This window comes from Pieris rapae, chromosome 1 (assembly GCF_905147795.1).
Source record: "Pieris rapae chromosome 1, ilPieRapa1.1, whole genome shotgun sequence".
NCBI lineage: Eukaryota > Metazoa > Arthropoda > Insecta > Lepidoptera > Pieridae > Pieris > Pieris rapae.
Window position 1 is genome coordinate 9118970 of NC_059509.1, and position 25558 is coordinate 9144527.

Below are 25558 nucleotides of genomic sequence, written 5' to 3' on the forward strand. Positions count from 1 at the left end.
GGATTTTGACGCGTAACCGAAAAATGTGACAGTAAATTTCTTTCCAAAGCCGATAAAGAAGTTTCACTTCCAAAATAAAAAATAATAAATTTTAGTGACTATTGCAGTTAAATGTACATAATTAATAAAGGCGAACGTCATTTTATGCACACGTAAATAAAGTTGAAATTACGCAGGCTGTCATACGAGTAATGTTGTACGTGACTGAACCTGAGATCTATAGAACGCGTACTGGGCTTATATATAGGAATTATTATAGGAAATACCGATATATAGTAATTCTAAATCTTTAAATAAGACTATAAGAATAATAATAATATGAAGTTCAACAAATTTTTATATGAATTTCGTTCATAATACGTTGTATTATTTTTTGTTTAATATATTGTTTATTTTAGAGCGGTGTTTTAGGTGGCATTCAAGTATTACGTAAGTAACTTTTACTCACACATTGTCTATATGTTTGAAAACGAAATGCATTTTGCAAAGTATTAATACGTATATATTATATACTATTCTTTTTGAGAGCTTTGCTTTCTTTTTCTGACAAGAGGAGGGGAGGGGCGCGAAACATTGCAACTCTATAATATATACTCGAATGACCCCTTTTTTTCCTTGTATTTATCTACATAATAAAAGAAGTGGTGGGGAGGTATCTTAGAACCAGGAGCCGGGCTTTGAGTAAACGCAATTGACATATAAACGTAATTTTTTCCATGGTTATGAATGATAGAAATTTTGACCGAAGTTTAGAAGTTGGTCGAAAACAAAAGGAAACTCTAAATAAACACATCAAGTGTTTATTTAGAGTTTCCTTTTGTTTTTTGCTTCTATTAACTAAACATGCCGATATTATCATTCATACCATGACCGAGGCGGTTGAATCTTTCTCTATCGACCCAATAAAACAATTTTGATGAGTTTTTTGTTTGTTCAAGATTAGCTCAGTTTATTTACAATTATATAATACATGCTTTTATGATGGCATTTTTTAAATTTGAAATCTTTATATTTAAGATGTGTGAACAGAACAACGTCTGTCCAGTCCGCTGGTAGCAAATAATTTGTACTATATTTAATTATTATTTTATTAAAATAGACCGATAAGATAGAATCTTTTAGATTGATTAGAGAAGAAAATCCTACGGCTCATTTCTGTATTATCTTCCCCCTTCAGACTTAGAAGCGATAGATGTTACATAACTTAGAGTATTTGACATTTTAAGGTATGCAAAAAACAAAGTTTTCCAAACCATGCTGCTATGTATTTATTTATTTACTGTACCGCGCTCTATCATATTGTATAATTTCACGATACCTGACTCTGAAAAGCGAAATTAGAAATAAAAACTTTCCTTTCATGGCTATGTCCGCATCTTAATTATGATATCTGAGGGACGCCCGAAAAATGTACGTAAAAAGGTAGTGGTTTATCTCTCTCATGACAGATAGGACAGGTTTTTAAATTACTGTTGTTGTCAGGTTTCAATAAACGTGAGTTTTAAGAACATATTTCGATAATATTTTTACAAGCCCATTTTCCTAAGCCTCGTATCAGTACCTCAAGTATTTATTACATTTATAAAAAAACTTTATTAAAACTACCTTTTTGTACCAAAATAAAATCGGAAATAGTTTTGAATTACCCAAATAAGTAAAGTTTTAGTGAGGGTGTATATAAATGTAAAGTCTATATAAGTGATTTAGACGTAGCGTCACACAGGTCACGCTAACTGGTTTACAGGGTTTGATATGGTCTTATGTTTTAGTTATTCTGAAATATTAATATATATATATATATAAAAATCTTGTCTTGTATGATTATGTGTTCTTAAAAGGTACTTTCTTCCTCATATTCGATAATAATGATTAAATAACTTTTAAATAACTTAAAAAATTTTCTTTACATGAGAAACTAATTTTAGTCAGCCGTCTTTCTTAGTCAAGTAGGCTCATTCTAATATGTATCTTTATTTTAATAAATTGGTTAAATGCGATAATATTATGAATTTTAGACAGTAATTTATTATTATTGTATCAAAAAATAAAAAATAAAATTCGATTATTATGGAAAATATGATAGCTAGGTATCACTTATTCCACGTCATAAGAATTTGAACCTGTAGACATACCTACTCATCGGCAAAGAAGAGAGGGGAGGCCGAGAGAAAAAGCCGGCGTAAAAAAGTGTCGGTACTCTTTGAAAAAAGCAAATCGTCAAACAATACTTATTTTAAAACAAATATAGCAAATTAATTAGAAGTATCCTGCCCAGCAAGTCCCAAGGTCCCGGGCCCTTTTATGAACTAGATAATCGCTTACTTTATTATAAAGCCTTTTTACAAAGCTTTTCTTTAATACATTTCTTAAATATAATAAAAGGTAGAGATAAGAGAGCCTCTGGGATTTTATGAAAGAAGAGTATCCCTTTTCCCAAAAAAGAATTACTGACTTTAGATAGACTAGTACGGGAAAATTGCAGCCCGCGTTTGTTCCGAGTATTAACATTGTGCATTTGTTCTATTCTAGTCAACTTATAACTATTTTTTAAAACATATATAATAAAAAATTTCATAAATAAACTGCGAGGGAAAGGTAGCGTATATTCATTTCTTTGAATTTATCTCGCTGATATTCCCTACATTTTAAATTATAGATAGCACGAATTGCCCTCTTTTGCAGGATGAAAATAGATTCGACATCAACAGCATGACCCCATAGTAATAACCCATAAGTCATTAAGCTGTGAAAGTAACTGAAATAAGCAAGTCTGGTTGTATGAAAATCAATCAGTGAGTGATTTTTTAACTGCGTAAGCTGCAGAACAAAGTCTCTTCGCCAATCCGTTGACATGAAACTGAAGTTTTGAATCTGTGATGATTCCAAGAAATACAGTTGTATCATCCAGATTCAGTTCCTCATTATTTATAATTGGTCTAGTATGCATAACCTTTGCATACATAACATACATCTTCAAATTACGAGTTTGATTTTTATAATTATAATGAGATCGAGGTATACATTAGACGTATTCCATGTTCTGAATTGGTATATAATAAAATAATTTAATGTTCGTCTGGTTACGATTGAATTCCGTCCCTAGGAGCGTTTGATTTGGTTGTACGTTTAGATTAACCTTTCTATTTTAGCAATAAATATGTATAGTGAATGATTTTCACTATACATAGTCACGCACTGGAGTGTGATCACCTACTTGCCTATTAGATTTAAAATTGATCATGAAACAGATTCCGAAATCTGAGGCCAAGACCTAAAAAGGTTGTAGCGCAACTGATTTATTTATTGATTTAAATATTAAAGGTTTGCGTTAATTAAATAATTTTCTTTAAAAAATACTGTATTTCATCTTTCGTACAGATACTGTATCCTCAGTATCTTAATGTAAGAAAACTGTACGTGGTCAAGAGACTGCCACGAATTTTGAAAGAAATGGATAAGGCGTTTGAAAAAACAAATGTAATAATACTCTGATACAGTTCGATTATTAGAGGATAATCCGTCCGTTAATGTGATTCTTCCAAACCCAATAATTAATCCACAATCTTAGATTGTTTTCAATCTGAAATCAAACCGTGACTGTCGATCGATCTCCTATCTGCATTGCAATAACCAAACCCTACGAAGACAATCCATTTTTGACGATGGATATCAATGCAATCTCTTCGCTCTTTACACTAATATCTGATAACCAATATACACCAAATAAAGTAAATAAAACCGTACAAATAATATTTAAATATCCATATCTAAGTTTAAAACATATTAAAAAGGTTTATCATAATTTAAAAAACTGTCATTATCATACAAAGGTCTATCCACATACACCGACCTGCCATGGATAGCTTGTATCGACAGATGGCTATTCCAATCCGTCGGTTGGTTATTGGCTGACTTTTATCAATATTTGTATTAACATGTCTAGCTCAGATAGTCAACAATGGAAAGAGATAGGTTAATGGGTTTGGGCGTCAGTACCAATATGTTTATCAACTTTTTTTGTTAGTTTTATTTTATTACGAACTGAAGAATACATACATACAACGTTTGAATCTTATAGAGATAGAGTGGTCGCCCGAAATGATTATCTGTTTTGCCTTATTTTATTTTAATTTTAAAATAAGATAGATAACAACAAAATACTTAAAAGTATTTGATGGGGGTCTCAGTATGAATGCAATTTATAACTAATTCATTCTACAGCTAGGGAAAACCCCAAGGTTTCTTTATATAAATTCTTGGATCTGAGTTAAGGCATTAGTGTCCAGTTTAGGAGTCGGGCGGGTGCAGTGCGGATTGCAAGTCGCCTTTAGCACATAAATCACTACGTTTTAGCGCAACGAGCAACAGCACGTCAGATCTCTCGCGATGCCAAACTGATGCTTGTTTAAAGTTTTGAAAATATCAAAACCCTATTTATCTGCCGGAGTTATAAGATAGTCATGCTTTATAATGTTTATAATTAACGTACTACCGTTTATTATGAAATTTAATTATAGCGTTTAAAATACGGACTCTTCTCAATATTATTACTGAGAATATTACATTTTAATCATAATAAAAGACATTTAAAGCTGACAGAAAAATCGCCTTCCTCTGCAATCTACCTTCTAAGTTAATGAGAAGTTGTTTTTCTTTCCCGGATCAGAACATTGGAAAAGCATCAATTAATAAACCGATATTATTGTGGAATATCGAGACATAATAGGCATGTGCCGCGGTTAAAATATATACGCAATAACATCCTCCCTTCTGATATACATCGTTGTAATTAAATGTCAAAACCCACAATTTTGTAACTGGCCGGTCAATGTTTTTCAAATATGACTGTGGGTCATATTTCAAAAACATTTCAAATAGCACCGCGCCATGGCAATCAAACTATTTTACCACCTTCCCACACCTTACAGAACACTTCCATATAATGGTTTCAAGAGTAAATGTATTTATATGTAATATAAAATACAGTCAGTATCGTTTACGACAACATCGTTTAGAACAACATATAATGATCAAAATAAAAAGTCCCGGCTGAATTCTATGTATTAGATACTTTATAACAACGTCATCAGCTGTAATTGTGACCGTCAGTTTTTACACCCAAATATTAGTAGTCCTTTTGGTGTCGTTATAATAGATTTTGACAGAATTAACATAGATTATAACATCATAAACGTGATTTTTGATTATATATTATTCATGCATATTTTTTTTGCCTATCACACTCCAGCCAGTGTCATTCTCTTTCCGTTATATTTCTCCAGCGCCTGAGAAACTAATAATTGCACACACAGAATAATCCATTAGGATTCAACCGCATGACCGTCATGAATCAGAGTCGATAGTTGCGCCTATTCATTAGGCTTATAATCCCGTTCCTTTATTATATATAATTTAATAGAAAACATCAATTAAAACTTTCGAAAAAGTTCTCACTTGGCTTTAAGTGTTCAAATCGGACATTTTTTTAAATATCTTAAAACCAAACCAAACAGCGACACCTAAAGAATTGATGGGATTGTTGTGTAAGGAAGACGCAATTGTGAATTATTGGGTCGATATCGAACGAGATACGTAAGAGCTTTCTCCCATCTCCACGATGCTGCGGCAATATAACATTTCGGGCTAAGTTATATGTTCCCGACTCTTGATAAAATTCAAGAGTGCACTTAGTGATTTTCTTTAGGGTCAATTTTTTATACGACGAGAAATCTTCTTAATGGAGCCGTCACGAAAAAAAATGACGCATGCGGCGGTACCTCGCTCTGAGGCGTTCCATTTAAGGCTTGAAATGCAAACGAGAGCGTGGAACGAGCGACAAACAGGCACAATCAGCGTCCGCGAATTGACATAATTGTATTTATGCAAACAAATAAATCAATTCAATTGTTATTCCATTTACCTTCTCTATATCGATATAAAGTATCTATCAAACAAACAAAATTAAATATTCTTTTAAAAAACGTAACCATTCCATCAGTATTTTCTTATGACGTTGTCACGTTCAACTATCATCACCGACTTTACAGACAAACGATTTTTTTCAGAACGGGGAGCAAACGGGTTTGAGGACCTAAGGTGATACCGCTGCCAATGAACATTTTAAATTCAAAGGGGTCGCGAGTTCGTTGTCAGCCTGCCAAAAATTGGTACGCTGCTTTTTTGGACCCTAAGTAGAATCGGTTTGGAAAAACTTCATTAGGCTTGGCTATGCCAAAAGCAACAGCATGTCACTACCACTAGGAAGAGGGATGACTGATTGCACTAGTGAAATAATTGTTGTCACAGATTATGTAACAAAAGGACGATGGGGTTGCGACGTCCCGAAACCAATCAGTTTTCGTTGAATTAAATTTCAACGCTATGAATTACGTCGACCTAAAGTTTATTTCAGGAAAAATATTAAAAATGACTAATTGGGGTAATCCGATGAAAGAAATGATCCGTGATTTTACAGACTAAGGGATAAACTCTTGGATTAGATAATAACTACAATGCCTTTGTACTGAATTCCCTAGCTAGAATTATAAATATAATAATTTAAAGGTTCTGAAAATTCAAAGCTATTAAGATGTTCCTTATAACTTTTCATTCCGTTCCACGTCAACTTCACTTACGTCAGCCGAGTTATGATTAAATTAGGTTATTGGGTTTGGTTTACATTTACATACCGTACTCCAGCGAGACAGATTTATTGAACCCACAAAACTTATTTCATAGCTTATGTATGATACGCCTTGGAAAATAGACATTCGAAATAAATAACTTACGATTCATACAATCAAGAATACAGTATTTAGAATTTTCTCTTACCAGCAAAGCAATAATAAAAAAATATTTAAAAGAAATCCAAAACAAATTTGAATAGTTTGGTACCTGTGGCAGTACCTTTAACGCTGGCAGCATTTCCTCGCTGCATTGCGATACCTATAGTTTATTAAACACCGGGGCATGTATCCGTCCGAGGCAACTATCCGGCTTTTACCCTAATTATTCGTTGAGCCAGAAAAGCAACAGCTCTGGTGTCACCGGTATCATCTACTAGGCGCCAACTAAACTACTAGCGCCTGTGCACTTGGCCCCCGAGCCTCTACTCCAAATGGATCAAAATCGAAGTTGAAGGAAAGACTCTTATATTTGTGGCGTTAATTATTTGTTCTGCTGCCTGTTCTGATCTGCGGCCACCCCAGCTTTTTTGCTTGACTGAAGGATGTGAACTGGGGCAAACTTGTCCACACAAGTAGTATCCCGTTTTCCCACTCCATTTTTCAAGGGATCAACGATGATGAACGACGGATGGAATCATCTGGCCGCTTGCCATCATCTCTTGCGATGCCTATTGGCTCCAAAATAACTTACTTCAAAGCCACAAACAGGGACTCGATTTTATTAGATTAAAATCCTAGAATAGAACTCATAGTAATATAAAAAGTCGAAACAATAACTCTAAACTAATATACCTACTTAGATAAAAAGGGTTAATATTCCGTATTTTAAAAATTATTGTATGAAATGCGCATTCAGTATATAATTAGCCATTGGAAAATCCTTGCATTGATTCTTAGAGCATCAACTATCAATAGAAACAGAAGATCACGCAGGATAGAACTTGGATCCGCTTTGGTTTTTTAATTTTTTTTATTCTAATTAAATATTGTCATTTCTTACATAGCATGTGTATACATAAAAACATACTATTACTATTTTATTTATCCTTAAATTATAATTCCGGTGATAATTAGTAATTTCAATGTTAATAAATTTTAAGTAGTAAATAAATTGAAAATACCCCCTCTACGGGTCAGGTAAGGCCTCCACATCTGTTTTGTTGTCTTTTGCTTTTGTTATCCAGTTTTCACCACCTTGTCTTTTTATTTTATCAATGCGTGCAATATGACCCGCCCAGTTCCATTTCTGTTTTTGAGTATATTCTAAAGCGTCTATTAATTTTCCTTTTAATGGCTACAAACCTCTAAATTAAATATTATACGATAAATATTTGTGCTTTTGAACTTACATACTCGATAGAGTGACGATGTTTTTCGAACAAAATACATATTTTACAGTTAATATCTGCATCGTGTTATAATTTATAAAATTATACGAACATAAAGTCATACAAGAAAATGAAATAATATTTTGTTGGCAACATTATAAGCACATAAATCATTTTAAATCTTTCTCGCGAGCAGCTTAGAATGAACTTATTATTATTTTGGCACGGCCAAGTGTTATATAACGTTTTTATAAAATTGTCTTCCGTTTGTAACACTTTCTTACACCCATTTATTAAATATCTAATTATGTTTAATGATTCACATATTGTTAGCAAAATTTGATATATTACTTTTTGTTAAGTAGTTTTTAGGAAATCAGTAATTAATACAATTAATAAACTCTTTACTTCTATTTTTTGCAATAATTCAGTAGCTCTTATTGAATAACGCTGTTATTAATAAAATTACAAACTTTAATAAAAAAATCTACAAACACAAGGCTTCGATAAAGTTTTAAATGTGCACGTACTAAGCAAGTTTAAATATTGCACACTTTTGTCTCGAACTATGAGCTTAAAGGTGAGTGTCCCGCGAACGAGCCACTGTGCCAACGATATAAAAAACTTTGATATGATACGAAAAAAAAAACCATTTGTTTAAAAATACTTAAATTACCAAGCTCCTTGCGAGTAATTTTACTTTGTATACTTTTCTATTAATCAGCATAAATTTACTATAAATTAGAAGATAGGAATATAGAATATTCAATAACGATAAAGCAATTAACGGATAGTTTAGTTAAAACTGTTAGTTATGTCGTATTTTCGAACCCTTAAATGTTAAGGGTTAAAGTAATCTTCGGCTGTTAAGTTATTTATTAGTATCAATTAGCCACAAAATAAACAGTAATTTGACGACGGGCCTAAATAAACAGCATTAATATCCGTCACCATACAAAACCCGAGCATTCTTACCTCATAAAAATGGATATTTCCCTACTAAACCCTACCATAAACACAACAAAACAAATGTATAAGACAACTCTACAATAGCACTTATATTCGAGGTATAAGAGTGTTAATCGCTTGATAGAACGACGTTAACGTTTGCAAAACCCCTCCATATAATGTCTTCTAATTCGGTCATAAAAGTATAGCGATCTTAAGTTTACGGCAATCTAAAGTTAATAACTTAGAAGATGCTTATAGCAAGCCCTTTGATGGTTTATAAAACATTATTAACGTCTGTCCTTCAATTTGTAAAGCGAATATATATTTTCTGTATAGTAAATCTCTGAGCCCGGAGCATGAAAACTTTAAAAGTACATTTTTAAAGTTATAGCAGCAATAAAGTTATAGCAAATAAGCCTAAATGTGCTGTTTTGAGTCGCTGGGTGTCTCAAATCAACGTAGACTAATTAATTAAATATTTTTAATAATTTTACTAATATAGTTATAAGTTTTACTGTACTAACAACATATTATGGACTTATTAATTGGTCTGAAATAAATGATTTTATTTATTTAAACTAATTTAAATAAACAATTAGGTATTTTTATTAAGAAAATACATAAAAATATTAATATTAAAGTATATATTATAACCTGTGCTAAATGCTATTTATTATGATTTCAATATTGTGTATTCTTATCCAATTATAAACTTACTTTCGATAAAGATATTGGGAGAACCACAAACTAATAAATCTTTGAGATTATTTAGTAAATCACCGCCCAAACCGCCCAAACCCAATAACCTATCTCAATTTTGACCATTTTTGACCATCTGAGATAGTCATCTTAATCCAAATATTGATTAAAGTGTATCAATAACTAATCGACGGATCGTAATAGCCATCTGTCGATGCAAGCCATCCACGGTAGGTCGGATCGGTGTACGTGGATAGACCTCTGTATGAAAATGACAGTTCAGCTGTGCCAAACTCCTATAATAAGATTTTAATTTACTCCAGTTTTTAAAATAATTAAAAAGCTGTTTGTTGTTTTTGTTTGATCTATGTTTTTAACATAGAATTGTATATTTTAATATTTTTTGTACGGTTTTATTTACTTTATTTGGTTATTGATTATCAAATATGAGTGTAAAGAACGAAGAGATGGCATTACATCTGTCACCAAAAATGGATTGTCTTCGTAGATTTTGGTTATTGGGATGCAGATAGGCGATCGATCGACTATCACTGTCTGATCTCAGAAGGTTTTCAATCTGAGATTGTGGGTTAATTATTGGGTTTGGGCGTAAGCTTACCACCAATTTATTAGCTTTTTTCTCAGACTAAATATTTTATAATATCCTAACAAGGTCGTTGTAGTCAACATGGCATTCGTTTGGTGCAAATCGAAGACTCAAATTGATCTAGTTATCTCGAGCGCCTGTCAGTTATAAGGCGAATGAGAAAAGTCAAGCGAAGCCTTCCCGACCGCACTTCGCGTCACATTACTAACACGGCGTGACTTGTCTTTGGGTAGGCAAGGAAAAACGCGTTTGATTTATTTCGGTTATATGGAGGTAAATAATGTTCTCTAACACCCAACCCAATATTTAATCCACAATCTCAGATTGTCTTCAATATGAGATTGTGGATTAATATTGGGTTGTTAGACCGCGACAGTCGATCGATATCCTATCTGCATCCGAATAACTACGAAGACAATCCATTTTTGGGGACGGATAGAATGCAATCTTTTCCTTCTTTACACTCATATTTTATAATGAATATAAACCAAATAAAGTAAATAAAACCGAACCAATAATAAATCAGCTCAGCCGTTTTAGATAAAATTATTAATAGTCAACTGAGGTACTCCGGATAATCTGAGGTGATATTGCACTTTCTATTCCATAACTCTGATACAATATTTTGGATTTCTACGCGACCACAGTATTTAAATCTAGGCATACAACCGATAGCTTTGCCTACTCGGAGGATCAGGGTAGCTCATGAGAGCTGTGTTGTATTTTAGATTATAGAAATGATACATTTTAATACTAAGCTTTACAGATTTCCAAAAAAAATACTTCACAAAAACATGTATGAGCATTACACTGAAAATATTCTCAAAATCAGGGTAATACACCATACATTATACGTACGTCAGAAATTTGAATTTTATTAGAAGATGACAGATGGAAGTCCAAGCCCATCAAAAATCAAGGATGTAGGTTATACAAATTATACATATTCCTATTAACATCTATGTAAAGTAATTTAAGTATTTTTTTATTTTAAGCAAATTGTTTCTGAAATTAACTTCTGTCTAGCGATATATTTCTCAGTTCTGTTTCCTAAGACTTATGGCCCTACACAGAGAAAATAAATTGTCGCTTTCAAAAATGAAGTCTGCGCATTGTCGTTCATACATAACGCTTATTGGACACGTCTGGGCTGTTAGCACTTCTCATCTTCTGGTGAAATATAATAATATGACTTGGCATTAATATGAATATGACAATAAAAATATGTTATACCCTAAAGGTAGTGTAATTACGATAATTATAACCGACAAACTAATATAAATGAGAGCAGTGTTGGCCTAGTGGCTTCAGCGTGCGAATCTCATACCTGAGGTCGTAGGTTCGATCCCGGGCTGTGCACCAATGGCCTTTCTTTCTATGTGCGCATTTAACATTTATTCGAACGGCGAAGTCGACGACGTGTGTCAGGTACTGGAGGCTGATCAACTTGCCTATTAGATTTAAAAAGGATCATGCAACAGATTCAGAAATGTGAGGCGAAGACCTAAAGAGGTTGTAGCGCCACTGATTTATTAATTTTGTTTTTTAATATAAATAACAGAAATCTCAATGCCGATTCTTGTTCTTTAATTTTTTGGTACAACCAAAATTGTATTCACAACTCACAAAGCCGTGTTAACATGGACTGACAGACAAGGGTAAAAGTTTCGTTAGAAAATTTGGGCATTTGTAAGCTGAAAAGTTTAAATTTCGATCTGAGTTGGTTCATACGGAAGGCTTTTTTATTACATAAACGTAGTTACGCTACACACAGCTTTATAATAGGATTTGTGTGTTGACAACAAAGCTGTAATATAAATGTGCTGCAAAGAAATCGAATAGTTGCCGACTATGAAAGCTGTTGGTATAGTTTTACTAACAAGTCGGATTATCACTTATATAAAACGATTGTACCGTGTAATATATTAATTTATGACATACACATTCTAAATCAAATATTATCAGTGTACGAATACAGATAATTTAAATTTAGAAATGTGTGTATTTGTATTAAGTATTTACTTTAAGTTTTTGTTCATCAACTTTGGTAAAAGTATTGCAACTATAGGAGTTTTAAAACAAAATTTTGCCATAAAATACTTTACCCACAGATTGTGAACCGTTACTATAACATATTGGAAATAATTTTAATAGATCAGCACCGTTCCAATACTGTTATCTTGTTGCTGCCAAATTGTTCGTTGTGAATTTAAACACTAGTTATCTCGCTATAATAAAAGGCTTCTTCAGTGTTCGTTTACCCGCAAACAGGTAATAAAATCGGTGATGTACAAAACTCGAACACATCACCAATTAATTTAAAACTTTCGACACTGTGACTGATTGAGGATTCTCGCTCTAGCTAATTATCAGAATTTGCCCCTTTATTATTTTTTTCAAATTTAATAGTTTGTATGTACTATGTACACTTTCTATGTACATAAGCAAGAGCGCTGCAAAATTTTGCTGGAGGAGTGTAGACCGCAAGTAACTTTTTACTCTTTGAATAGCTGGAAAAGACCTTTCGCCGCTGCAGTTGGTAACATTAATTTTTTTCGAGTTTTCGACATATTTTTAGTACCGTCGATTCTTCATCTAATTTGGATACTAAAATATGCCATCTGCTTGTAGATCAAGTTCACAGTTTATTAAGTATTTTGTCTCGGTATAGTTGTAATATATAGTGGATGATGCATATCATCTAGCGAAGACGGAATTTCAGCGCGCCCGCGCCCCCGTAGACCATCGCGCCCTAGGCTTAAGCCTAATTAGCCTACGGATTAATCAGGCCCTGATTTGACATCATCATTGAGAATCGTGTGCAAAGCCTCTACTTTTTTTACTCATAAAATCTAGCTAAATAATGTCATCTTCGGCTCTGTTATAATAAATGTAATTTATGCAAATTAAAAGTCGATAAGTAAAGTAATAACAAGTGCACAGAAAACTTACACGGGTTTTAACTCAGTTTGAAAGCTTTCAACTTTGGCTGGCTTGATTACTTAGAAAATCTTTGCTTCGTGAGCTCTTGCGTCAACTTAATGCTACAAATAGATTGTTTAAGACCATTCGGAATTTACACATTAGAACTATAAATACCAGACATTTAGATGAAATGAAAATGAGTTCTAAACGTAGTAATGCTTTTGTGTTATTTGTGATAACTCTACGTTGCAGGTTTTATTGTGCACACAAAAAGATAACTTTCTTAATGTCCATGGCGGGGCACTTACGCGCAACTTTGCGTTTAAAAATTTTCATGTATTTAAGTGAACAATCTACCTTATTTATTTTTGCATATAATGGATTTTGCTATGAAAACAAATGCATACAGACAGAAGTTAAGGTCATATCAGACAAAGCAATCTAATTAGTAGGTAGATATTTGCTTTGCTAATATTTCTAGTTCTATTAATACACGTTTTCATGTAGTATATAAAACACTATAGGAGGACTTAAAAATAGATAAAAAATAAATTTTTGGTGTAATTAAAATATACTTTATTAATATAATCCGATGGAACAGTTGATTGCTGTGATACTTAATCGTGACATAGATTTGACTAAAAGCAAATGATTGTTTTCGCTAGAACTAAATACAATTCAAGGGTCATAAAGTCATATTATGGATATTTTATGGCGACTGTCGTATTCATACTCATCGAAACATCACGAGTTCGTTCGTGATCGAGAGCATAATATGATGATATCGCCTTGCCTCGTCCCTTCTCTTGTCGCTTTTCTAACAACCACTTGCATTGAGACAAAGTTTTTCACTATTTATGATAACGCGTGTGTTACATTACATATTCTTGTCGAGACATCAAGAATCGAGACTAAAGAAGAGAAAAATAAGCTTTGTGTGACAGTCGTCAAGAAATACAATTATTTTAGCTATATTTTATTATTATCAAATTTAACCAGTATATATAACAATGTTTCGTGGGATCTGTGTAAAGACACTTTGTGACTGCACTGACAGTAATAAAAATATAAGTAAAGTTAATCAATCTCATATAGTAAAAATGTATTGGGTAAAATGCAGTTTGTTATCAATTATTCAGACTATTATTTCGAAAAATAGGAATCAATGAATTGTGAAAATGCAACAAAGATGAAATAAAAAATATGTATGGTCAAATAAATATTCTAGGTTACTAATTATTATCCTACTTTAAATGGAAATTATTAATTATACCATAATTATGATTACACATTTATTGGACTTCTTATCTTTTTTAAACGTTAAAAGAGTATCGGGGAGTTTATTGTCAGTTCTACGCCATTCATTTGAGAGATTGTACTTCCTAAGTATTCATTGTGTTACATTATGTTAATATAATATTTTGATTAAATATATTTTGAGTCCGTTACTTAACAAAAATGAAATACATAATCTCTAGAACTTAAAAATATACCCGTAAATGTATTCTATTTATATGGAAAGCTAACTACTAAAGGCTGGTAATACAGATTCTTTGGTGAATTTCTATTAAAAAGCATTTAATTTTTACATACGGGAGAAGGCGTTACGTCTCACCTCCGAATCTTTCCCATAGCCTTCTTCTGCTTATATAACGTATAATCTAATGTGAAAACGTATCAATAACGACTAATAATTTACTAGGACACGCTATCTTGAATTACAATCTACCTTATAACATTAAAATAATACTGAATGCATGCAACTTATCACTTGAATGTACAAAATATTAAAAGAGCAGTGTTTTTCAACGTGGGGCATACACAGATAAGGAGGTAATTGAATTGTTTAGGTTCCATAATATTTTATTTAAATTATTTGGAATTTCAATTTCAACTTTACATTAAATGTTTTGAAAATATTAATGTGTTTCGGTAACAATTGCTCAGTGTTTTTATCCTATAACCTATCATGTAAGTCAACAATTAAGTTATTTATATATTGAATATTATGTATGTCACATAGCAGGGCATAAATTTTAGAAAGACTACTACACGACAACTATTATTCAAAATACCACGTATCTTCAATAATAGGCTAATAATATTAGTACTCGCTAACAAGGTCTATAATGGAGTCGTTTAACGAGAAAACCTAATTTTGATGTACATATATTTAAACACTGATGGCGCATACTTGGAATTACGTGTTATTAAGATTCAATGTTGAAGTGACGTCATAATCTATTGTCTTTTAAAACCACATAATAGTAAGCATTTCGGAAATAATTAGTTTATTTTTAGATTACTTTAGGAATCGGTTTGCGTCTCCATGTTCTCGTGCCGTATAAATTCAGTTTCGTGAATGTCGTCTTCACTATGAACGTCCATATCTGCTGAAAAAAAAAGCATTTCTAGTTCATCATTCTGCATAAAATTATAAATTTTGAGTCCTATAATATTTAAATACTTTTTAATTATCATTTGGCTATAAATCTTATATATACAGCTTTTATCATATCACTCACAAACATTAAGTTTATCGCATTTTCTTTACAAATTCTTTTCAAATTATTTCTTTTGAGATTCCATTCAAATTTGATTATCTTATGATAAATACAACTCATTTCAAATTACTTTTACCTAAATGAACTCTATCGTATTTATGTACCTTCAAGCTTACAATGCGGCCTTGTATCTAATGCAAGTACAGCAAGCTGGGTATCATCTAAGACTCCTGACCATCGAGCAGCTAATACCCTAGATCCTCGGTGACCGCGTACCACGACGGTTGGAACTATGCTCGGAGAGAGTGCCGTTCCACTATACATAGACACTCCAACATTACGGGTCAGGGCACTAGTAGAAATAGAAAAAAATATTAAAAAACGTACAAATATGATTTCAAATATTTGTTCTAATTTGAAATTACTTTTGTTCTGTGTCCCGCGTACGACGTGGTTTCTTTTTACACATTACTACTAATGTGACGCAGAGAGTAGTAAGAATGGTTAGCATGACCAAGGCAAGAACTGCACCAACGAGCAAAGGCACACTGTTGTCTTGGGGACTTAGTTGTGGTGGAGATGGTGTCACGGTCTGGAGTGAACCTGTAAAGGTCACAAGTAGTCATTTTGATCACGTTTTTTTTTATTTCTCTTTAATTAAAGTCTTTGGGTTTACACATACCTGGTCGGTCGAGGTCTTCCATAGTCCTAACAGAAACACTATGTAGGGCAGCGGGTTGTAACGATCGACCACGAGGATTAACAGCATATATTAGAAACGTATAACGACCAGGAGAAAGTGAGTCAAGGGGAAATTGAGGTGTTGCATCATTGCTTGTTTTATAGACTGTCTCAGTTAATCCACGCCCAGAAGTACCCTATAAACATATTGAAAATTTATGTCTTAAAAGATCCTTTATAATAATATTTTTTAATGTCACTAAGTGTATACTCTCTGACCTAAGGGTATATTATCAAAATTGAAATGTATTTTGGTTTTTCATACTTGATCATTCATAGCGGAATCCAGATCATTTCGTTGTATTTCTTGCTGTTTAACCCCAAGGGCCTCCATTACAAACCATTGAGGAAGACCGCCGTCATGGCCAGCCTCGCATCTTATAACCTCATTCTCTATTTCGCAATTGCTCGGAGGTTCGGGAAACCCTAATGCAAATTTTGTATCTTTAATTAATAAATAACTTCTATATCTCGTAACGTGTGAAATTTGTATCACTGTTTACAATATAAGAAATCACAAAAAAATTGCCAAATATAGATATAAAGATAGTCTTACCAGCTGGCATGATCCTAAATAAACAAGGTTCTCTTTGGTTCCCAATATCATTCCTGGCCCAGCAGGCTAACCAGCCCAAATCCTCGTCATCAATATTAGGTAATCCGTGGATAGCAGTGCTACTTGAACCCATTGTTGTGACGTTTGATACAGGAATCTATAAACAAGGAATGTCTGCTAAAGAGTTTGAACATAAACCCTTCCCACTGACGGGCACGGTTAATATTCAAAACTTCATAACGTCCTTTGTTTTTTAGAAAAGTAATGAAAAAGAAAAGAGAGACAACTTCATTTTAATTGTTTTTAAGAATTCCGGTTAACTTACTGGAAGAACGTCCCTGGTCCCATTATAAGTCCAATAAAACTTAAGTGGTCCGGCATCTCTTGCGGAAGGAGCACTAACAGAACAGCGAGCTCTGACTTCACCGCCTGGGGCACCAGCTATTTGCTGAACTACATTACCAGCAGAGCATTCTGGTCGAGCTGAAGAAAAAGTTAAGAGTATAACATATAAAAATAAAGAAACATTCTGTAATAATTTGTAATTTGACACTAACATAATACATTCAAACTTAGTGCTTCACTTAATCCACTGCCTTCTGAGTTCCACGCTCTGCACCGATATCTGGCAGAATGGTGCCTCCTCAGATCATGGAGGAACAGTTTTTGTCCTTCCACAGATATACCACCAACAGGATCATCACGTACGAGGTGGTCCTGTAAGTGAAAGTCTGTTATCAGGTAATATTATGTGTTTATGTCATAGCCTGACCATTCACTGTATTATATGGCCACGTCTTCCATTATGCTATCCACCTATAACAATTACACAACACCCACCGAACTAGAACTAACTAACTAACTAACTTTCGGTTTACCGAAAACTCAAAAAGGTGCCTGGAGAAGACGGAATAACTGTAGCCATATGTCAACAGGCCGAACGGAAAAGAACTATCAAAGGATACGTAAGAGTCTCTACAGCCAGACCTAAACTCTGGAACTTATTGATTAACCCTCAAAAGAGAAGTAGATGCTGAGGAGGTTATGGCCCAAGTGCTTGCAGATCATGTCCTACTGATCCTGCAAAAGAAGCCATCGGATATTGGACTTTGTGGATGCATGGGGTAGAAGAAAACACTGAGCTTAATTGCGGCTCAAAAAAAAACGTTTTTTTTTTTCACTACCTAGTGCGAATGGACTAAGTGGCATAACGGGACTGATATAAAGAACAAAAAGGCTCACCCAAACTGTAATGTATAAGGTAAGGCCGTGGGGTAAAGTAAGGTAAGGCTGTGCTCAGCGAATCTTTAAGTTGCCTAACTTCGCCGGAACCAGGAACCTGCCGTGTTTATGAGGCGTACGTTGTTACACCGGGAAACGTGGGGGCGGACGCATTCGAGAGGACGCACTCTCCGATGGCACTGGGACTGAGACACAAATAGGGTGCGTCGCGCTTTTCTAATTACGAAGGCTAACTAGACACTAGATACCTGAAACGAGCACTATGGCGGGGAGCGAAACAGCCTAATTCACAAAACTGTTTTTCCACAATGCAAACGCGTGATAAAAATAAGACAAGAATAGGTAATTCGCACGTATTGCAGATATACCCTACATGCAACTGTGACGAAAGAACCGGCCATACGGTATTTCGGGTCCGGTCCGATCATACGGGGTATCCTGGGATCCATCATATTTTTCGTTCAATAATTCTAATTATAATTATTGATTATCATATTAAAAGAACAGTAAGATAGTACTATAGATTGTGATATTCCTCATCGAGAGCGTTGCGGTTTAAAAACTAATATAACAGTGAACTATGTTAATGGACCGTTATTATAAAGTTATTACTTTTACGACATAATAAATTGAATTTTTATGTTGAATTAATTTAATACTAATTACCCACTCACGTGTTGTCACGCTACGAGTCACGTCGTGTAGACTTAAGTTTCAATTTGCGTGAAACAACTTCACTTGCGAGATATCAAAATGTATTGTTTAATCCGATTTCCTATTCGAAGTGATTGTAAACCTTTATGGCAATAAAAAAGGTAACTGTTAGCTCTGACCCTAACTTAAATTATTCTTGTTTAAAAGATAACAATTATATATAATTGTTTTTAGAAGATTAATAATAAACTAATACTGTTGAAAACGCTTCCAAGCCGGCTGGTCACTGTAGAAGATTATGACCAAAACCCTCCAATGAACACACCAATAATAGCAAGGAAACACCTTACATAAAAATAAACTAATAATTGCAACATACAACGTCCGAACCCTCTCATCGTGTGACCGTTTGCTCGAGTTATGGACATCACTGAAGGAGGCCTACACCCAACTTGGTGTTCCACTAAAATTAGTTAAACTCCTCCGAAACGGCTTTCCCGATTGACATGAAATTTTGTGTGCATATCTGATAGGTCTGAGAATCGGTAAACATCTATTATTCATCCCCCTAAATGTTAAGGGTAATCCACTTCCTAATTTTTTTTTCAATTTTAGATTTAAAAAAATGTAGTTATTTAATGATGCAGTAAATACATATAACCCTGAATTTTCAACCCATTTCAATCAACCCCTATTTTTTATTTCATTATTAAAAACTTATGTTGTGAACTCTCAGGTTTATACAAAGAAAAATTCACAGAACAACGTAAAGGTAGGCTCAGTAAAATTTCATTAAGGAGAAACGAAGTTCGCTACTAAATATATATAAATTTAGGTACAAATACAATTAAGTAAAGGAAAGACAAATTATACTAACATAGATTAAACTACATGAACTAACACTAAAAAAATATATTAAATTAAATTATAAGAAGTGTAAACTTTAAATACTGGAAATAAAAGGCTTTTTATTTATTTCATTTAATGTTGAAATACCTTTCTTTCCAAAAGAAAACAAATGATATCGGTATACTAATGATATAATGTTTAAAGAGATTTCAAATTCTTCAATTATTGAGAATATTCATTTCATATTAAAGATTTCTTTTTGAAATAATTTGTAAAGTTAAAGTTTGAACTGTAACTTATTGCTCAGCTATTAACAATGAATAATTTATACGAAGTAACTACATACATTATATAACGTGAACGCATGATGAAGTTTGTTTAGATGGAACACACGTTCACTACACGTATCTCATTATCAACTTACAAAAACAAAACTTATATTATGAATCTACGCAAGTTACATTACACATCCGAGAAATTATACTGAATATGAAATACCTGAATTTGCGTCATTTATATATTATGTAGGTAACGTATATTTTTATTAAACATATTTAACTAAATTAAACGCGAATTTATTTATGAATTTAATTTTAAATTTATTTTGAATTTATTTAATAAATTTAATTTATTTTTCTGCCGACTGAAGTATTTCCGAACCAATTCGACTTAGGGTCCTTCAAGAAAAGAGCGTACCAATTCTTAAAAGGCCAGCAACGCACTAGCGAGCCCTCTGAGATTGAGAGTGTCCATGGGCGGCGGTATCACTTAACATCAGGCGAGCCTCCTGCCCGTTTGCCCCCTGTTCTAAGAAAAAATGGTATTACACTGGACTTGGAGTACTTTACAAGTACTCGGCCAGCAAAGCGATGTTCTCTAAAATATCTATAATTACGACTTCAAATTTTGTTAACCGCTGACATCTTCTTTATTCTTACGAGTACTAGTTAATTTAGTACTTATCAAAGCACAATAAAACAGATATAAACTGTAAATAACATGAAACTTTACACCATACCTCAAATCCCTTATAGAATGAAAAGTTAAATGCTGGTGGTGATGCATCAGCAGAGCATAGCAATACCGCATCTTCGCCTTCTCGTAGCTGGTGAGATTCCCTCGGTTCAATAAGAGATATTTGGGGTATTGGTGGGTCTGTAACAAATGTCGGAATAAAATTATAACATTTTCAAAATCATAAAAATCAGATTGATGTTCTCTAACATTTAAATTAATTGCTGACTTTAAGAAATTTATTAATATTTTTTTGTTGAAGTAGTCTTGGTGGTACTAAGGCGCGAATACTTATTGAACGTTATTGTGACTTCTTTTTACTTTTATTGATAGATCACCCATAACCGTTTACTTTTTATATCGATACCGAATTCTTATGAACGTGTATAAATGAGTTTATGTATAAAGCCGAAACCAAAAGACAAGCAATTCAATGGGTGTTTGAGGAAATCAAATCGAGGATCGAATATATCGGTAAAGAAAGGAAAAAGACGAGAAAAATAGATGATTGCGTGCTTCTTTCCAAAAGGTAATTTCGCGACAGTTGTGCTAGAAGATGGATGGACAGTTACTGGTATGTCAATCGCTATTTGCCTGTTGTCTCGGAAAAGTTAGATAGCAACGCCTTTGAAGCAGAATCCTCCTTCACCACGCCAATGCTTCTGCGCACTCCGCAAAACGGACTGTTGAAAATTTAACTATGCCAGGTGTCGAGATAATGTCAGGTCTCCTGTTGATATGTTGCAGAGACCAGTCTCTCAAATACACTTTCAAATGTTATCATCTTAGTTTTAATCATTGTAACCTTGTATGTATGTAAAGATTATTATTTAAAGAAAAACACTTTTTTAACGGATTATAGATATGTATTATTATATTTAAACTTATAATTATTTGTACATAATTTTAAATTTAAACCGACGTTTCGCGTGCTTTACAGCGTGCGTGGTCACGGTGACTGAAGACAAAGGTGTTAAATGTCAAAAAGTATTACAGCTGCAGAAAATGTTGTGTTATCTGTATTTATTTCCCCGGAGTTGGTATCGACTATAATCCGTTAAAAAAGTGTTTTTCTTTAAATGTGTAAAAGTTATGTAAATAAAAGACAATACTAAAGATTATTATTATTATTATTATTATTATTATTATTATTATGAGTCCTGTCCTGGCGGCCTGTGACTTTCATTAATTCCTAAAAACTTAAGATAAAATTTGAGGTATTCGCTTTATGAGCCATGAAGAGGAGGTGAAAGCATACTAAAAGACTTTGTAAACGTATTTAGAAGAGTACGTTACGTTTTTAAGGTAAGGAAGAATTGACTTACTTCTTTTCTGGTTCCATCGAATGCGACGATGTGTAGTGAAGAACGGAGATTACTTTGAAAGACAATCAAAGTATTGGCGACTTTCTATATAACACCGTTTTTCATTTTCTAAACATTTTCAGTGCTACCGCTACGTTTTAAGGTAATTAAAACTTGGTACTGTACAATTGCTCGATTTGTTTATTTTCGGAAATCACATTATATCAATAAGTCTTTGTAAACGTACATAATATTTTTCCTGGGTACTGAATGGTAAATATTAAACCATTTTATTATGAAAAATAACACTATATATATTTTTAAGGGCCTGTTTCACAATGTCCGGATAAGTTCCAAATAAGCTATTTGTTACTTATTGGTATGATAAATAGTATTTTTGCGTTTCACGACTGTCAGATAGTGCTATACGTCATGAAATTTGAAGTATCTTATTTGGAACTTTTATCTTTCGAATAATTTATGTGTTGCATAGCTATTTGGCACTTTATCCATACATTGTGAAACAGGCCCTTAATGTATATAATATATTAATAAGTCACCTTCAATATTTAAAAAAATGGGGTTGTTCAAACACTTATAAATCGAAAACAGCGTACGATTTTTCATGGTTTTCGATGCATTGTAATTGTCTGTGTCCTGAATAGCAGAAAAAAACAGACAACCTTTCAAATAATTTTATACGTATTAAAAATTACGAATAATATTCACATGTACCTCAATTTATCAACTGTCAAAGTCAGACTGTCAAATGTGATTTAATGTCTATATATCATACAAATGACAGTAAACTAATTTCTCTATGTAAACTAGCCGATACATGTTGTCCTGTCTTAACTACGAATATGGACTACGAATACTTCGCCCCAAACATTTTAGTAAATTATTTCAGCGCACTCTGTATAAACAAGCAAATAATAAGGACAAGAACATTGCATATAGACCTTTAACTAATTTAAGGCGTGAGTGCTTCTCGAATCGCGAACATTGTAATTAAACTAATTATTGTGTGAGTTAGTTTCGTGCATTTTACGTAAGGTTATAATTTGAGGAAAGCTTAAAGTAAATAAACTCATACTCAAATTATCTTTATTCATATAAGTAAGCTAGTACACTTAACTACACAGGTAAAAAAAAAACAAATTAAAGCAATTGTAAATTTCCGTTTACTAACCAGTTCGCAAGTCAAGAGCGTAGAGTGGGCAAGAAGAATTGGCAAGAAACTTTCCGACACTCTTTTTAATCGCAAATGTTTACTAAAACTAGAACGCTATTTTCAATTTAATCGCCCAATAACACATAAATAAATCTTATTGTCTAAGACCAGATCTGAGATGTTAAAAGAATAATAAGCATTTTGCACAAGATTTTAAATCAACATTTGATATCTTTTACTTGTGAAAGTGTCATTAATTAAAAAAAATAATTTATATACTTTATGGGTCGGATTTACTAAGAAATCGGTAAAAAAAAAGTTCATTAGGATTTTTCTATTTAAAAATAAGCCCTTCGCTGCATCTTTCTGTTTGTTTGTTCTCGTTAAACTGAAATAGACGGCCACAATTTTTTCAGAAACATCTAGAATGATCCAATCTAATTAGTCTGGCAATAGTTCTGTTACAATAAAAATGCAAGTTACTATACCTGTCCTAATTATTTTGTATTTGGATCAGGAATGTTATTATGAAAACTTATCCTGTACTGCAATGTCCTTTCATCTTTTCGATTTCCGCCATATCACATTTTTTTTCGTGTTAATAATAAAATTATAAAATATAATGGTTGTCAAAGAAAAAAGGATTGCAGTAGAACGCCTTGAACAAAGTGGGTATGGAGCCATCATATTCCAGATATTAAAAATATTGGTATCAGCTATATGTTCGTATATCAATCTATCGACCGATACAACAACACTTCATCTGTCAAAAACCAGAAAAAAATCGGGGCGGCCTCTTTGCAGAACTGCAAAGGCTGGTCGACTGTTAAAGCTAGAATTGTAGCCCCATTAGGAAGAAAACAATCTTATCGCGAAAAAGATTTCCGCTAAGACTAACGCGTCTTATAAAACAAGACCCGAAGCTAAGTGAAAACTTCAGCCAACTATTAAAAAAGGAGTGAAAAATTCAGCCAAAGACTATCAAGATACAGTCTTGGATCATGTAGTAAAACCTCTTTTTAAAAATATACCGCGACCTGTCCAGGAGGATTCATCACCTGATCGCAAGGCACGAATTACCCAAGCTTCAAACCAATGGTCCGGACTTTATAAGAGCTATAGACATCATCTAGTCCAGACCTGAAGCCTTTTTAACTTTAAATTATGAGGATATAGCCTGCTCTAAACGACGCGGTGACATTCAGTCTCTTAAAGAATCTTTGGGATAAGGGGCGAAATTTCCCTTAGAGACAGTGTGTAAATCCAAAGATTCGTGGCGGAATAGATTAAACACCTGTATAAAAGCTAAAGATGGCCATTTCGTATAGAATTTGCATTATTTTTTTGCAAATATTATGGAAATGTATATATTACAAATAGTATTCATTTCCATAATATTACAGTACTTCATTTAGAAAATCATTTTTACCTGAGCTTGGACCAAGCTATATTAGTTATTAGGATCAGAAAGGATTTATAAATATTTCAGGGTTTACGGGTCATGGTTACATACCCTTGCGAAGTTCGGACGGTTCGGACGGGTCAGAACTGATTCACCTACTGCAAAGTTTGTTATTTTATGACATCAAAAATTACGTTATACTCGTTCAACGACCAATATGAAAAATTCACTTTCAAATTAAACAGACGTAAAAAATTGACTGAACAAAATATAACATTAAATTGAATTGAATAAGTCTAAATTCATTGTTAATTCACAACGCGTCCGACAAAGTCCGCACAAAGTATGCACCAGTACAATTATCACGTTGTTTGTATTGTAACTTTGTTTATTGTTTAGTACGTGCGTTTATAAACTGTTTACAACCGCAGTGGCTTGATAGTAGCTTTAAATTTAATTCAGTAATCAACGAGTAAAAAAAGTTATCATATCTATATGGTTTTTCAGTAATAAACTTTTATGTGTGAAGTGATAAGAAAATACTAAATTGGCATACGGGTATAAAGTTCTATCAGTATTAAGGGTACTGTTAGACAAGGTAATTTTCTTTTTAAAAGTAAAATCTTAACTTACAAATGACTTCTAACACTTTAGAATCTTCTAGAGTAAAGGCTGGGAACCATGGATTGGAAACGCGACAGACCAGCTCTCTGCCACTATCTTCTCGTCTTACACGCCAAGTCAGAATACTTCTTGTTAATTGTCCATCAACTTCCACCTATACCACAAGACAAACATTTTAAAACTAAAAAATATAATTGGAACGTTCTTATTTTAACTATATGTAACTAAAATCGTTTAGTCAGAGGATAATATAAAATGTTATAAATATCTTAAAACGTTTGAAGATCATTAGGTTCAT

The 25558-nt window shown here is 33.1% G+C and overlaps 1 protein-coding gene across 2 annotated transcripts in view; it reads right to left on the reverse strand.

Moving 5' to 3' along the window:
* Positions 1–13760: 13760 nt before the first annotated feature.
* Positions 13761–25558, reverse strand: part of LOC110998963 — a 66333-nt gene continuing 54535 nt past the window's right edge. The window contains exons 8-17 of one of the 2 annotated variants that reach the window (XM_022267786.2): positions 25270–25414; positions 20761–20897; positions 17555–17714; positions 17323–17480; positions 16998–17154; positions 16707–16867; positions 16383–16578; positions 16126–16303; positions 15865–16052; positions 13761–15586 (exon numbers count right to left, since the gene is read on the reverse strand). In XM_022267786.2, coding sequence (XP_022123478.2) covers positions 15504–15586; positions 15865–16052; positions 16126–16303; positions 16383–16578; positions 16707–16867; positions 16998–17154; positions 17323–17480; positions 17555–17714; positions 20761–20897; positions 25270–25414 — 1563 coding nt within the window. In that variant the 3' untranslated portion in view covers positions 13761–15503. Of the gene's footprint in view, positions 15590–15864; positions 16053–16125; positions 16304–16382; positions 16579–16706; positions 16868–16997; positions 17155–17322; positions 17481–17554; positions 17715–20760; positions 20898–25269; positions 25415–25558 lie in introns of both variants that reach the window. The other variant, XM_022267785.2, reaches the window with a different exon arrangement.